Source organism: Mesitornis unicolor, unplaced genomic scaffold (genome assembly GCF_000695765.1).
Source record: "Mesitornis unicolor isolate BGI_N332 unplaced genomic scaffold, ASM69576v1 scaffold16732, whole genome shotgun sequence".
Classification (NCBI taxonomy): Eukaryota; Metazoa; Chordata; class Aves; order Mesitornithiformes; family Mesitornithidae; genus Mesitornis; species Mesitornis unicolor.
Window position 1 is genome coordinate 22,447 of NW_010167274.1, and position 14,077 is coordinate 36,523.

At 43.6% G+C, this 14,077-nt stretch overlaps 1 protein-coding gene across 1 annotated transcript in view; it reads right to left on the reverse strand.

Moving 5' to 3' along the window:
• LOC104536112 (Na(+)/H(+) exchange regulatory cofactor NHE-RF3-like) overlaps nucleotides 1-7,463 on the reverse strand; it is an 8,758-nt gene extending 1,295 nt beyond the window's left edge. The window contains 7 exon segments of the mRNA XM_010178645.1: nucleotides 1-46; nucleotides 545-741; nucleotides 999-1,194; nucleotides 2,475-2,611; nucleotides 3,498-3,750; nucleotides 4,063-4,274; nucleotides 7,439-7,463. The exon segment at nucleotides 1-46 is cut by the window's left edge and continues 11 nt beyond it. Coding sequence (XP_010176947.1) covers nucleotides 1-46; nucleotides 545-741; nucleotides 999-1,194; nucleotides 2,475-2,611; nucleotides 3,498-3,750; nucleotides 4,063-4,272 — 1,039 coding nt within the window. The 5' untranslated portion in view covers nucleotides 4,273-4,274; nucleotides 7,439-7,463.
• Nucleotides 7,464-14,077: the final 6,614 nt, after the last annotated feature.

A 14,077-nucleotide genomic window follows, 5' to 3' on the forward strand; every position in this document is an offset into this window, starting at 1 on the left:
TTGGATCCTGTGCTTTGTGGTAGTATAAGCAGGGGGAAACTTGAGCCTGAGAAGGTGATAAATAGAAGCTTGTTAACATAAAAACTTCTGTTGTGGAATCTGAGGTGATCATGCTCAATGCATTTTGTTTGAAACCTTTTTAATGACTCAGACTTGAGCTGCAGTGAAGAACTCTGCTATTAATTTCTGGTTGAGTGGAAAACTACAGTGTTGTTCTATGTGAGAAGGGAATTTTGTTACTCATTTTGTTCATAAATGGTCACACAGTGGCATAGCTCAGAATTTGCTCTCTTAAACTTCTAAACTTTCATGTGCTGTGTTTAAATTTAGAATTGTCCAATAGTGCCTACAAAAATCTCAGGCCAAAAATTTGATTGTTTAGTGACTTGCTGTGCAAGCACAAGGAGAGCTGCTGAAATACGGGTGTATCTTAGACATTTCCTGCAAGTCAAGGAAGTGTCTGTCAGAGCAGACTGGCTGTTTCATTGCTTCAGCTTCATAATAATACACTACCAATTCTTAGCAGTAGTTTGCATTTTCTTACCAGTTTATACATGGCATCGGTCTCCTTATCCACTACCAACAGTGTGGTTTTTGCCTCACACTGCTTAATTTTGCCCACTACGCTTTCATGATCCAGACCATCCACTTGCTCGCCATTGACAGCTACTAAGATATCATTGTCTTTGAGACCCGCCTTGGCTGCTGGGCTCCCAGAATCAATGTCCTTGATTACATGACCTAAGATCAGAAAGGAAAAAAGATTGATGTGGAGGCATATGCTTGGTAAGTTTAAAGACATTAAAATGTGTGGCAAAGGCTAATTGTCAGAATCGTACTTCAGGTTGAGACCATTTCCCTCATCTATTTGCAGCACGTCTATAGAAGACTTCTCCGAGATGACCAGTAAGAAGCCAAAGAGAATGAGGTCTGCAAACCCTGTACAGGAAGAAGCTGTATAGTGAATGTCACAGCCTGTGTGTTAACTTGGTTCTTACCACCAGTATTTTGTTCCATCCGTAGATAAAAGCCATAACCATTTTTTCCTTTCTGAATCTCAATTACTCGTGGTTTGAGAGGAAGCAGTCTTAGGCTGGCACTCTCTCTGCTCAGTAGCATCTTCTGGCTTTTGTAGTAGTGGTCCGTTTCTTCATTTGAAAGTAGAAACATGACATGATTTTCAGACTTCTTTACCTGTGATAGTACATGTAGAGAGTCAGATGCCACCCCTTCAGCAATGCGTGGGAACTGTAGATACTTTGGTAACTGATGTGCTGATACATAGTGGTGTGGGGTGCTGTTGATGAATGAGCCATAACGTGTAGGCCATGCTACTATTAGCTGATTTTTCTGTCTCCAGTCAGAAATTTGGACTGTAACCAGATCTTGGGCATGTAAGATCCAGCTTATATATGAGGAGATTTTGGATTTCACCTTGTGTTCCTGACCTCTAGGGAACTGGAGTGCCGTGAGGGTGGTATACAGTGTCAGTAGAATCCACTGAGCCTCAGTAGATTGTGCATGGCTTATCTAGATTTAGAACTCCACAAAACAGACATATCACGCCATCTATACCACTATTTTAGATTACAGTGACAGGAATCAAGTTTCTGTCACTCTTGGTCCTCTTCCATCTCCCTGTATTACTGATTCTGAGGTTTTGTTTGTTTTATTATGGTTTTTTTTTGTCTGTTCAGCCTCTCCAAGTCCATCCTTCTCTTACTCCTTTCTAGTCTAATGGGTTCCCTCTTTCCTCACCTTAACCAACATCACTTTGCTGCTGCTGCTGATGTTACAGCAGCTCAACAAAACACAGGTGCTGCATGGTTCCATAGCTGGTAGCATGCACTGAATTGTGTTGCTGGGATGCTGGAGCATGTACTGCTTGTCTCATGGCGCTCTGAAATCTCTTCAGCTCCAGCTGCATTTTAGCAGTGCCAACAGCGGAAAGCTGGAAGCCTCATTAGCAATGGTTTTTGCAGCTGAGGCCAGGTAATGAAATTACTTGCACGGTAATTTTCATTAGTTTTGGACTTCCTAACAGGAGAAAGGAACTACTGTCTAAAAGAGTGATTTTTCCCTGTTCCATGCTAACTGTATCATCCGAGAGTTCTCCCTCTTCTTGCCCTGAAAACCACATTTGATGACTTGCCCTTTTACCATTAGGAATATTTCCAGGACTTCTAGGAACAAAGCGTGATTCATTTAATAGGGTTCCTGGCAGCAGTATACTCCTGTTATTTAAAATTCTTTGGCCTGTCTTGATTGCAGTATTCATTCAGTCAGTTCAAGAGGCTACTTGACAGTAAAGGCAAAGCAGAAGGGTACTCTGCTGTGTTGATGATACACAAACAGTAGCTCCCAAGATTTGCTGTGAAGCATTCACATCACCCAGACCTGCCTCCTCAGTAACCCTGATAGGTTGCTGTGAAAGTGGGCCAGAGCAGAAGATGAATCGGTACGCAAACAAATACCTTTTCCACCACTTCTTCATGGGTGTCATTTTCCACATTTTTTCCATTGATTTCAATCAGGCGATCGTTATTTTGGACACCAGCCTTTGCAGCTGCTCCTTGTGATGAAAGCTCTACTATGAACAACCCCTTCTGTCCTAAAATATATGAAAAATCATTACACAGGGTAAGTCACTGAAATATGCCTGAATTTAATGGGTAAGGAAAGTCGGTGCTGATGTCATTAGAGACTCTTGGTCTCTGCTTACGTGCAAATTACAGTGACACCACAAATCTTTAAAATAAAAAACCAAACAACAAAACACTGCTGCAGGGGAGGAAGGCATTTGTTCGCTATTTGCAGCTCAAACAATCTCTTATTTCTCTATCAAGAGTGCCAAAGGTCCTAACCCTAAAGAGGCCCTAAACCTAACGCTAAACCTTAACCCTAACCTGGAATCTAAAAAGATCCCAGCCCTAACCCTAAGACCCTAAATCTAAAGATGCCCTAAGCCTAGTGATCCTAACCCTAAAAAGGCCCTAACCCTAACTCTATGCATTTGGAGGAATAGAACAGGACTTAATGTAGCATCTTGAGTGTATATCTGGTATTTGAGCAGGTATTCTGCAAATTTGGTTTTGGTAAGTGGGCTTAAATTACAAAGAGAAAACAGCGTGTTCTTTTTATCTCCTTTTTTTTTCCTCCGTCTTTTCTCCACCCAATAAGAAATGTGGTCCTCAGAAAACTATGCACTGCATGTGCTGTACAGAAATGAACTCGAGATGAATTTGAACTCATCTTGCTGCTTCTCATTTTTTTTTCTGTTAGCAAGAGCAATTTGTGTCTCCCCATTGGCCCCCACATGTTAACTGTGGTTACCTCTGTCCCTGCTGCCATATATATATAAAAATATATACACACACACACACGTATATATTCTTATTTATGCTTGTGTATGTATATATATACACACACATACACACACACTCTCTCTCTCTCTCTCTCTCTCTCTCTCTCTCTCTCTCTTCTCCACAGGCTCTGACCTTCTGTGGTTTTCAGAGAGAATCCGTAGCCTTTCTCCTCCTTCACTAGGTAGCAGAGCCGTGGTTGTGGAACTGCAGTGATAGCTCCATTGGCCATGGGTGGTGGGGACTGCTGTTCCTGCTGCTGTCCTGTTGATGCCGTTTGACCCAGCTCTTCCAAGTTCACTCCCTCCTTTTCTGCCTTTTGGTAGGATGCACCATCCAGAACAAGAAGTACAACAGAATTCCCACTGTTTTTGACAATCTCCACCACCTGTAGTGGACAAGGTGAAATGGCAAGTAGGTGCTAGAGTGATTGACCTAAAAGGTCTCCCCAGGAAGGGCTGCACTGTCTGCTGGTTTTGTTGTCTCACCCCTCTGCTTATGCTCTATGGAGGCACCTCAAAGGCATTTCATTCCCATGGTGGGTAATGAATGACACAGGGAGCTACTCGGAGCAGTTGACTCAGCTCTTGGATTTCCTAGCTGAAGATGCCATAAAAACTGGAAGAGAAAGCCTCACATAGTGGCAGTGGGTCTGGGTAATGGGGGAGTGGTGTGGATCCCAGACTAAACAGAGAGGTACCTGTGCATGTTCCTTCTTGTCTACAAACACACCATTAACCCTGAGGACTCTGTCTCCATCCTTCAAGCCGGCGTTTTCAGCTGGACTGTTCTTTTCCACGTTCCGGATCAGATGCCCTGCTGTGTCTTTCTCAATACGCAGGTAAAATCCATAGCTCTGTTGGGGCTTTTTGGTCACTTTACATTCTCGAGGCTGGAGAACAGAAGTCATCTCTACTAGACAGGGTGGAAAAGATATGTGTGAGTAAAAACAAAAAGCTTACCTAGATATGTTCCCTCTAAATTAATATTGATACAGTTTGCTTTAGAATTCTTGGGTTTTTGTTTCCCACGAATCCAGCTGTGCAAAGTTGAAGCTAGTTAACCAAGCTAGGGAGAAGAAACCAATCCCTTTTCCCTCTCCCTCCTCCCATGTCTCTCTGTCTCAAATGAAGTTAAACAAGATGCAGAACTGGAAGAAATAAGTTTTCTGCCTGTGGTAACATAGTGCAAATTGACATGAGGATTTAATACCAGAATGAAGTCTTACACAGGAAAAATAATGGCAGCACAAAAATACTGGAACACTACAGGAAAGTTATATGACTAAATGGGTTTTCACAGAATTGCAGAATGGTCAGGTTGGGAAGTACCTCTGGCTGTCATATGGTCCAGCCTCCCAGGACCACCTAGAACCAGTTCCCCAGGACTAAGTCCAGACAGGTTTTGAGTATCTCCAAGGACGGAGGTTCCATTACCTCTCTGGGCAACCTATGCCAGTGCTCACCCACTCTCATAGTGGAAAAGTGTCCTTACATTCAGATGGAGCTGCCCGTGTTTCAGGTTCTGCCCATTGCTTCTTGCCCTGTCACTGGGCGCCACTGAAAAGAGCCTGGCTCCATCTTCTTTGCACTCTACCTTCAAATATCTTTATACGTTGATAAGTTTCCCCTGAGCCTTTGCTTTTACAGGCTGAATAGTTCTAGCTCTTGCAGCCTTTTGAATGTCTCTGAAGATGGAAACTCTACAACTTCTCTGGGCAACCTGTGCAGATGGACAAGCAGGTGGAATCAAGGAAGGATCTAATCAGGCTTTCCTGCTCTTAGTTATTTTAGCTAAACAGTGCTACAACAAGAGCAGTTGAGAAAATATGCTTATCTTGCAATTCTCATATGAATCCTGAAATGCCCATAAAGCCTCAATTTGCTGCCTGACTAAACCTTTGTCTCCAACCCAGATGCTGCTTGACTAACCTTATCTCCTTCTATGACAAGGTGACATGCTTAGTGGATGAGAGAATGGCTGTGGATGTAGTGTACCTGGACTTCAGTAAAGCCTTTGACACTGATACCTACAGTATTTTCCTGGAGAAACTGGCTGCCCATGGCCTGGATAGGCATACTCTTTGCTGGGTAACAAACTGGCTGGATGGCTGGCCCCAAAGAGTTGTGGTGAATGGAGCTAAATCCAGTTGGCAGCCAGTCTCAAGTGGTGTTCCCCAGGGCTCTGTTTTGGGGCCAGTTCTGTTTAACACCTTTATCAATGGCCTGCATGAAGGGATTGAGTGCACCTTCGGTAAGTTTGCAGATGACAGTAAGCTGGGATCTGCTTGAGGGTAGGAAGACTCTGCAGAGGGACCTGGACAGCTTGAATTGAAAGTTCAACAAGGCCAAGTGCTACATCCTGCACTTGGGTCACAACAACCCCATGCAGTGCTACAGACCTGGGGATGAGTGGCTGGAAAGCTGCCTGGAAGAAGGGAACCTGGGGGTGTTTGTCATCAACTGACTGAACATGAGCCAGCAGTGTGCCCAGGTGGCCAAGAAGGCCAACAGCTTCCTGACCAGCTTCCTGGTCTGCATCAGGAATAGTGTGGCCAGCAGGACCAGGGAAGTGATCCTTCCCCTGTACTCAGCACTCAAATATACCTCAAATACTATATTCAGTTTTGGGCTGCTCACTACAAGAAGGACGTTGAGGCACTGGAGTGTGTCCAGAGGAAAGCAACGAAGCTGTTGAGGAGTCTGGAGAACGTCTTGTGAGGAGCAGCTGAGGGAACTGAGGTTGTTTAGTTTGGAGGAGATGGAGGAGAGACCTTATCACCATCTACATCTACCTGAAAGGAGGTTGTAGCAAGATGGAGATAGGTCTCTTCTCTCAAGTAACAAGTGATAGGACAAGAGAAAATGGCTTCAAGTCGTGCCAAGGGAGGTTTAGATTGGATAATAGGAAAAAATTATTTACTGAGAGGATCGTCGAGCACTGGAACAGGCTGTTGAGGGAAGTGATGTAGTCACAATCCCTGGAGGTATTTAAAAGACGTTTAGATGTGGCACTCGGGGACATGGTTTAGTGGTGGTTGGACTTGATGATCTTAAAGGTCTTTTCCAACTGAAGCGGTTCTATGATTCTAAGGCACGTATGCCAAGGACGGGAAGGTGTTTGGGATCAGACAGTATGGATTTACTGGTTTCTATGATACCCAATGAACCTGATAACTGTACATGATGAGCAGGACTGGCTCTGTGACAGGCAGAGAGCAGTGGATGCTGTTCACCTTAACTTTTGCACTGACTTTGATATAATCTGTAGTACAGTCAGTGTAGCCAATTTGGTGACATATGTACCGGCTAAGCAGACTAAAATAAATACTGAGAAAATTCATCTGCTTGCATGTAAAGAGTTCTTTGCAACTCCATTTTTTTTTCTCTTTATATCACCTGCGTGACTAATGTATGTGGGAAATGACCTTTTTTTCTTTTCCCTTTTTTAGAAGTAGCTGACAGTCAAATCCGTCCAGCCTACTGCAGAACCACCTCTGTGGCTACCTATGCTACAGACTGTTTGCTACTGAAAGCTGGCAGCGCATTGTTGAGGTTAGCTGGCAGTATATAGTACAGTATGGGTGTGTGGTGGGGGTTTGGCACAGATGTCACTGCAGCTGGAAAGTATGGGGAATTTCAGCATGCGGGGATAGGAGGCCTGCAGATCACAATTCACTTATTCACCTTGGCCAGCTATCTTGCGATTTTTTGAGTTTCTGTGTAGTTGCACTAGGACTAACTCCATATAGGAATGGACTGCCCTATTTTTTGGACATTGTCTGGAACACATCAGACTGCATTGATTGCAACTACAACTTGAAGCAGTTTTTCTTGACAGACACTGGGAATCTGTGCTAATTCCTGAAGTTATGCAAAACCAGTGCTAAAGAAAGCTAAAGAAACAGTAAGGTTTTGTAGGAAATATTATTTCCTCATGTTTAGAAATGGAGAGAAGGTTACAGTGCACTGCATACTATTCCTTTTAATCCATGAAAGCTTTACTTGCAAAATTATTTAGATCATGAAAATGAATTTTCTAAGGGAAGAGGGATTAGCAAAAATGGAATTTCTTACCTGTGTGTCTGGGTGGAGCAGCCCTCACAGGATTTATCTTTTGCTGTCCCTCCTGCGGCTGTACCTATAAGTAAGGCTGGACTTTGATTGGGCAAAGGTTGAATTAAAAGATGATTTATTTAACCATGTTTCACTGAATATGTTCAACACCTTGATAAGCTGCCTCATCCTTGCCTGCAAAAGTGCTAATCACATGCATTTCTCAGCAGTTTTGAATTTTGTTCTGCTGATAGTTATGCTCAAAAGCTCAGTCAAGGAGGTCATCCTAGGCAAGCCTGATCTTTGCTCTGGGCAAGAGCCTTGTCCAGCTATAAGAAATGTCTTAAAGGGAGCAAGTTTGGATTGTGGTAGATTGACCTGGGCCAGCAGCATTTGACTGCAGATCAAGAGGTTACCTATACAAATCTGTTAGTCTTATACTAGATGCCAAAAAAAGGACTGTGATGGATTAATCTTGGCCAGCAGCCGGATGCCCACCGAGCTGCTCTCACTCCCCTTCTCTACAGGACAGGGGGAAGAAAGTAGGATGAAAAAGCTTTAAAAATTCAGGTTAAGGACAGTAACTGGGAGGCATAAATTGAAAAAAAATGAGCTTATGATTGAGGGGTGGCCCTGACTGTTGAGGCCATCACGCATGTGAAACATGCACTGCAATCATGTGACCCATGTAAGTAAAATCTCCCTAGAATAGAGGGAGGGAGGTGCCTGGGATATCAATATGGTGAAACCTAGCAAATTTGCTCTACTGGATCACTGCTCTGAACTTCTGCCAAGGGAAGTTTTATGTGTTTACCATGGTGAAAGTGTCTACTGGGTGACTGGAGACATATGCTATAAACTGTTGCTTGAAATGCCATCCTGAGCCTAGAAAGTCAAATTCTATGTCATGGTACCCCAGAAAGAATGGAGTCAGACAGTGCAACTCATTTCTGAAATAACCTCAAATACTCCTGGGCCAAGAAACACAGCATTGATTTGGTGCAAAAGGTACCAGATCACCCACAAGTCTCTGGAAAGATTGAATGATACAATGGACTTTTAAAGACTGCTGAGGACCCTATGGTCCTGGGAAATAGAAGCAGTGGCATGTAAATTTAACAGAAGCCACTTGGCTGGTTTACACCAGATGGTCTACTAAATGCCCTTGTTCTGCCCAAACAAAACCCCTACATGCAGTGAGAGGAAATGAGGTCCCCATAGTATATATAGGTAAGTGGCTGGAAAAGGCAGTGTGAGTTGCTTTCCTTTGGGAAAAGGAAAGCCCATCTGTGGGATTGTCTTTGCTGAAGGACCCAGTTGCATTTGGGTAGCGCAGAAGGAAGTGGAAATCTGGTGTGTACCTCAAGGAGACTTATCCCTGGGGGAGAAAATAATCCATGGTTCTGTGATTCTATGATATAGGAACTAATACAGCAGCAATCACCTGAACCAATGGATAATGAGCCTCACAAGCAACCATGTGAATGCAGGGCTGACCCAGCCCAAGTGGTTTTGGTGCTTAGCAATCCAACATGCTGCTTCTCCTGCCCTGAGTGATCTCTTTGACAGATAGGATCAAAGTCATCGACTGTTCTTAGCACATTTTGGGGAGGGAGGTAATATCTGTATATAAGTGAAGGGACAAGGTATAGTGGTTAATGAGGATATATTGGATGTAAAGATGGTTTAAGTATGTAGTATAAGTTGTAAGTGTTAGTAAGAAGGCATTTCAGAAATGGGAGATAGGATTAAGAGGTTTGAGTACAGTATAGAAATTAAACAATGTATGAATGGGACAGAGGATGATTTTTAGAGGCTGGAGGCTTGCCAATGCAACACACATTTATAAGAAGGGCTGGAAGGAGGATCTGGGGAACTACAGGCCTGTCAGTCTGACCTCAGTACCAGGGAAAATTATAAAGCGGTTCATCTGGAGTGTGCTCACATGGCATGAGCAGGACAACCAAGGGATCAGGCCCAGCCAGCATGGGTTCATGAAAGGCGGGTACTGCCTGACCAACCTGGTCTCCTTCTGTAATCAGGTGACCTGCTTGGTGGATGAGGGGAAGGCTGTGGACGTTGTCTACCTTTGACACTGTCTCCCACAGCATCCTCCTGGAGAAGCTGGCGGCTAGTGGCTTGGACAGGCATACGCTTTGCTGGGTCAAAAACGGGCTGGATGGCCGAGCACAGAGAGTTGTGGTGAATGGAGCTAAATCCAGTTGGCGAAAAGACACAAGCAGCGTTCCCCAGGGCTCGGTTTTGGGGCCAGTCCTGTTTAACATCTTTATCAATGACCTGGATGAGGGGATTGAGTGCTCCCTCAGCAAGTTTGCAGATGACACCAGACTGGGTGAAAGTGTTGATCTGTTTGAGGAAGGAAGGCTCTGCAGAGGGACCTGGACAGGTTGGATCGATGGGCTGAGGCCAATTGCATGAGTTTTAACAAGGCCAAGTACCAGGTCCTGCACTTTGATCGCAACAACCTCATGCGGCGCTACAGGATTGGGGATGAGTGTCTGGAAAGCTGCCTGGCAGAAAAGGACCTGGGGGTGCTGGTTGACAGCAGCTGAACATAAGCCAGCAGTTGCCCAGGTGGCCAAGAAGGCCAACAGCTTCCTGGCCTGCATCTGGAATAGTGTGGCCAGCAGAACCAGGGAAGTGATCCTTCCCCTGTACTCAGCACTGGTGAGGCCGCACCTCAAACACTGTGTTCGGTTTTGGGCCCCTCATTACAAGAAGGACGTTGAGGCACTGGAGTGTGTCCAGGGAGGAGCAACAAAGCTGGTGAGGAGTCTGGAGAACAAGTCTTGTGAGGAGCAGCTGAGGGAACTGGGGTTGTTTAGTTTGGAGAAAAGGTGGCTGAGGGGAGACTTTATAGCTCTCTGCAACTACCTGAAAGGAGGGTGTAGTGAAGTGGGTGTTGGTCTTTTCTCCAAGTAACTAGTGATAGAACAAGTGGAAACAGCCTCAAGCTGTGCCAAAGGAGGTTTAGATTGGATATTGGGAAATATCTTTTCACCAAAAGAGAGGTCAAGCACTGGAACAGGCTGCCCAGGGAAGTAGTGGAGTCACCATCCCTGGAGGTGTTCAAGAAGTGTGTGGATGTGACACTTTAGGACATGGTTTAGTGGGCATGGTGGTGTTAACAGTTGAACTTGATGATCTGGGAGGCCTTTTCCAACCTTAATGATTCTGTGATTCTATATCAAATAATGTGTGACCTAAGCATGATGTGAATGGTACGGAATAAGGGGTTGGAAATATACCAGATCTGGCTGGGATGGAGTTAACTTTCTTCATGGCAGCCCACATGGTGCTGTGCTTTGCATTTGTGGCTAACACAGTATTGATAACACATCTGTTTTTTGGCTGTTGTTGAACAGTGTTTGCTTTCTCTCAATGCTTTCTCTCCCCCATGCCCTCCCAAACGAGTAGGCTGGGGATGAGCTAAAGGTCTGCCTGATGATGTGAAGTAGTGAATGGATTCCCGTTTTTCTTTCTTGCATGTGCAGCTTTCATTTCCCCATCGAACTGTTATTATCTTAATCCATTAATCTTCTTGCCTTCCTTTTATTTTTTTCCCAATCCTGTAGGAAAGGAATAAGAGGGATTCAGAGTGAGTGTTTAGCTATTGGTTGGGGTCAACTCACTGCAAGGGCATATCTTATCTACTGGTCATAAGCATATGCAGGACATGTTTATAGACTTGGACTGAACTGAGAGTGTTTCTAATAAGGAGGGAAGCCTCCAAATTTGAGATCTTTGTATACCAAGATACTTAATGAAATGACTGTGTGAAGTTCCTGGTAAAAAAATCTCATTCAGTTTTAGAAAGCTTTAAAATGACTTATTTCCTTCATTAACTTGCTGTGGAATTGGATTATTAGAAATAATACCTGTGTTTTCCTTGGCTGTCTGCTCCGACTATGTAATTCAGAGGAAAGGTAATAGAAATCAGCCATTACCTAAATGTGCTGTAACAGAATAGTCGTCGATGCTATAAAGGCCTTACTGTAATCCACTTACTCTAAGTGGATTTGCAAGCCTATGGTGACTAGGAGTTGTTCCTCTTTGTGTAACATACAATCTATAAACCTAAGTAAGTCACCCCAGTGTTGTAAGTACCAGAGAAGTCAGACCTTGCCACGTCTCATGCTTCTGGCAGGCCACCAGGAATAATAGCGCTGTCCCTAGGGATGTTTTGGTATTGTCTGTCTGAGGCACCTTATTTTGATCCTCTGAAAGGCTTTCCAAGAAGTTGACTTGAGCACACAGCAGTGACAGAAAGTGCCTCAGCATCCTTGTCCATGCATTCTTCATAATGGCCTGAAGAGCTGCTAAACCTCCAGGATGGTTGAATGTGTCCTCTGCTGGCAAACGGGCAATGATGATGGCAAAGGTAGTGGTATTTTTCCTACTTAGCGCCTGAAATAAGATGAGCTGTGCTGCACATGTTCTAATAGCCTGAAATCTGGGATACACGTGGCTTGTTCCAGAGTCTTACTGTGCTGGCAGGCTCTGCAGAGTGGAGAGAGCCAAACCTGATGCAGTCAGTGTTGTGCCAGGGCGTAGTTTCAGTAAGTGCTATTTAGCAAAGGCTTGCTCTTTGCCAGAAAGTGTGGCCCAGGTCACTCCCTGTTTCGGACACAGACATGAATACAGTGTGTGACCATTCATGCCAGGATGATGGCCCTTATTTAACTTGTTCATATCAGAAGAGTTTATACAGATTTATGTCTTAGTTTAAAAATAAAAGTTAAAAAGGCGGGAGGGGAAGATGTAGTAGCCTCAAGATCACTTCAGATTTTTGATAAGCAGTTCTTTTTTTTCTTTTAAAAAAAAAAAGTTACTTATGAAGATTGTGTTAAGGGATGGTGAAGAAACTGCTTTCGTGACCGTTCCACTGGATAAGAGGAGGAGAAAACAAAGCTGTTAATGAAAGATTGGTGAGGTAGATCTTTAATGTTTATAGTACAAACATAAAGTTACAAGGATCTGTTGACTAAAATGTACCTTTTGTTATTAACACAGTTTTACAAGGCGTCTAAACTTAAATTTGAATTTGTATAGTTTATACGTTTGGTTCTGAAAATTACGGTTAGATGGTATGTCTCACTGCCAGCATTGTTCTGTTGACAAAATAAACATTTAATCTTTAATCTTTATAGTGGTGACAATACTGATCACAGCTGAAATTTCTTGCCTGGGAGCATGTACGCTCCTTAAAAATCCACGTAATGAGGATTTCTAAATAGTGCTTGTTTACCGATACTGCTTACTGTACACTCGCTGACCACAAGGTCACTAGTCTCCTTGTGGTGCCATCCTTTTCTTGGATCATAAGACCCAAACTAGTTAAAGAAAATTCATTTTCAAAGGCAGCATTCTGGGAGAGTACAGGCTCTTACTCGTGTTCTCTGCTGACTCCAGCTGGCACTGTTTGTAAAGCCGTCCCCTACTCCCTGCAGAAAATGATAGCCCTGCAGCTGAGTTCTGGAAAGGTGTTATGGTCTAAGCGCCGCAACCCAATGTGTTAAAAAGAGGCAACATCACTTTCCATTGATATTAATACACAAGGCTGTGAACTGTGACCGCTGAAGGCTGTGATTTGCAACCTCTGTCAGGTAGAGATATGCTCCCTAAAGAAGCTGCTTGTTCCCATCTGAGGGGCCAGTGGCCTCATCAGCTAAGTCTTTCCTTCCACAGATAAGTCTGACAGGGACTTTGAATCAGAGTCTTGAACTGGTTTAAGGTCCCCTTCAGTACAGTAATACAAAGGCATCTTTTATTTGTTCTTGTATCTAAGCTGTTCGAAATCAGTTTGGCCCTTTCCCTTTGCCCTTTATTTTGCCAGTGACAGGTTTTCTACTCTAGCTTGGCAAGTGTTATATAAAGCACCATGTGATTTGGTAATAGGAATATTTGGTTCACTGAATTCCTCCTTAATCATGAAGCAAAGTCCATTTGAGCTTCCAAATGAATATTCATCAGTCATCTTGCACATAGCCAACTGGTAATTAATTCTTTCTCTTCTGGTGACCACATGCCCCTGATATGGTAAAGAGAGTCAGGGAAAGGGGAAGCAGACAGGAATGACATTGCAATCCTGCTAGTTCTCCAGGTTGCAGAGGAAGGGGAGAATATCCCTCCTTCTAGCCTTCTGGGCTTATGTTGTCCTAAAAAATGAGGGAGAAAAAACCCCACACAGTTCCTATCTCTGTGTTTGTAGCAAAATAAGGTATTCTGTTATCCACTGAACCTGCCAGTACAGAATTACAGCAGCAGTCCTCTGCCCCCAGGCTTTGCTGGTTTTGCTCTAAATATTGAATTGTCTTCCCTAGTTTCCATTTTACTTAAGAACATAAACTATAAACAATGCTTTTGTCTTTAGCTGTTCAACAAATATTCCGTATTGATCATGGATTTGGGCTTTTAGGTACAGAATTTTTTACTGAGTTAACTGTGAGGTGTGACTGTGCAGCTGGTTCTGTTGTCATGTCAGGCTGTTAAAATGCTAAAAATGTTAAAAATCAGAAATTTCTATTGAAGCAGAAATTTGAAGGTCTTAAAATGTGCAATATGTAAGCTGCAGAGACTTTTTGGTCAAGCTATATGTTCATAGTAAATGGCTGTATGCCTGTATGTGTATATATATAT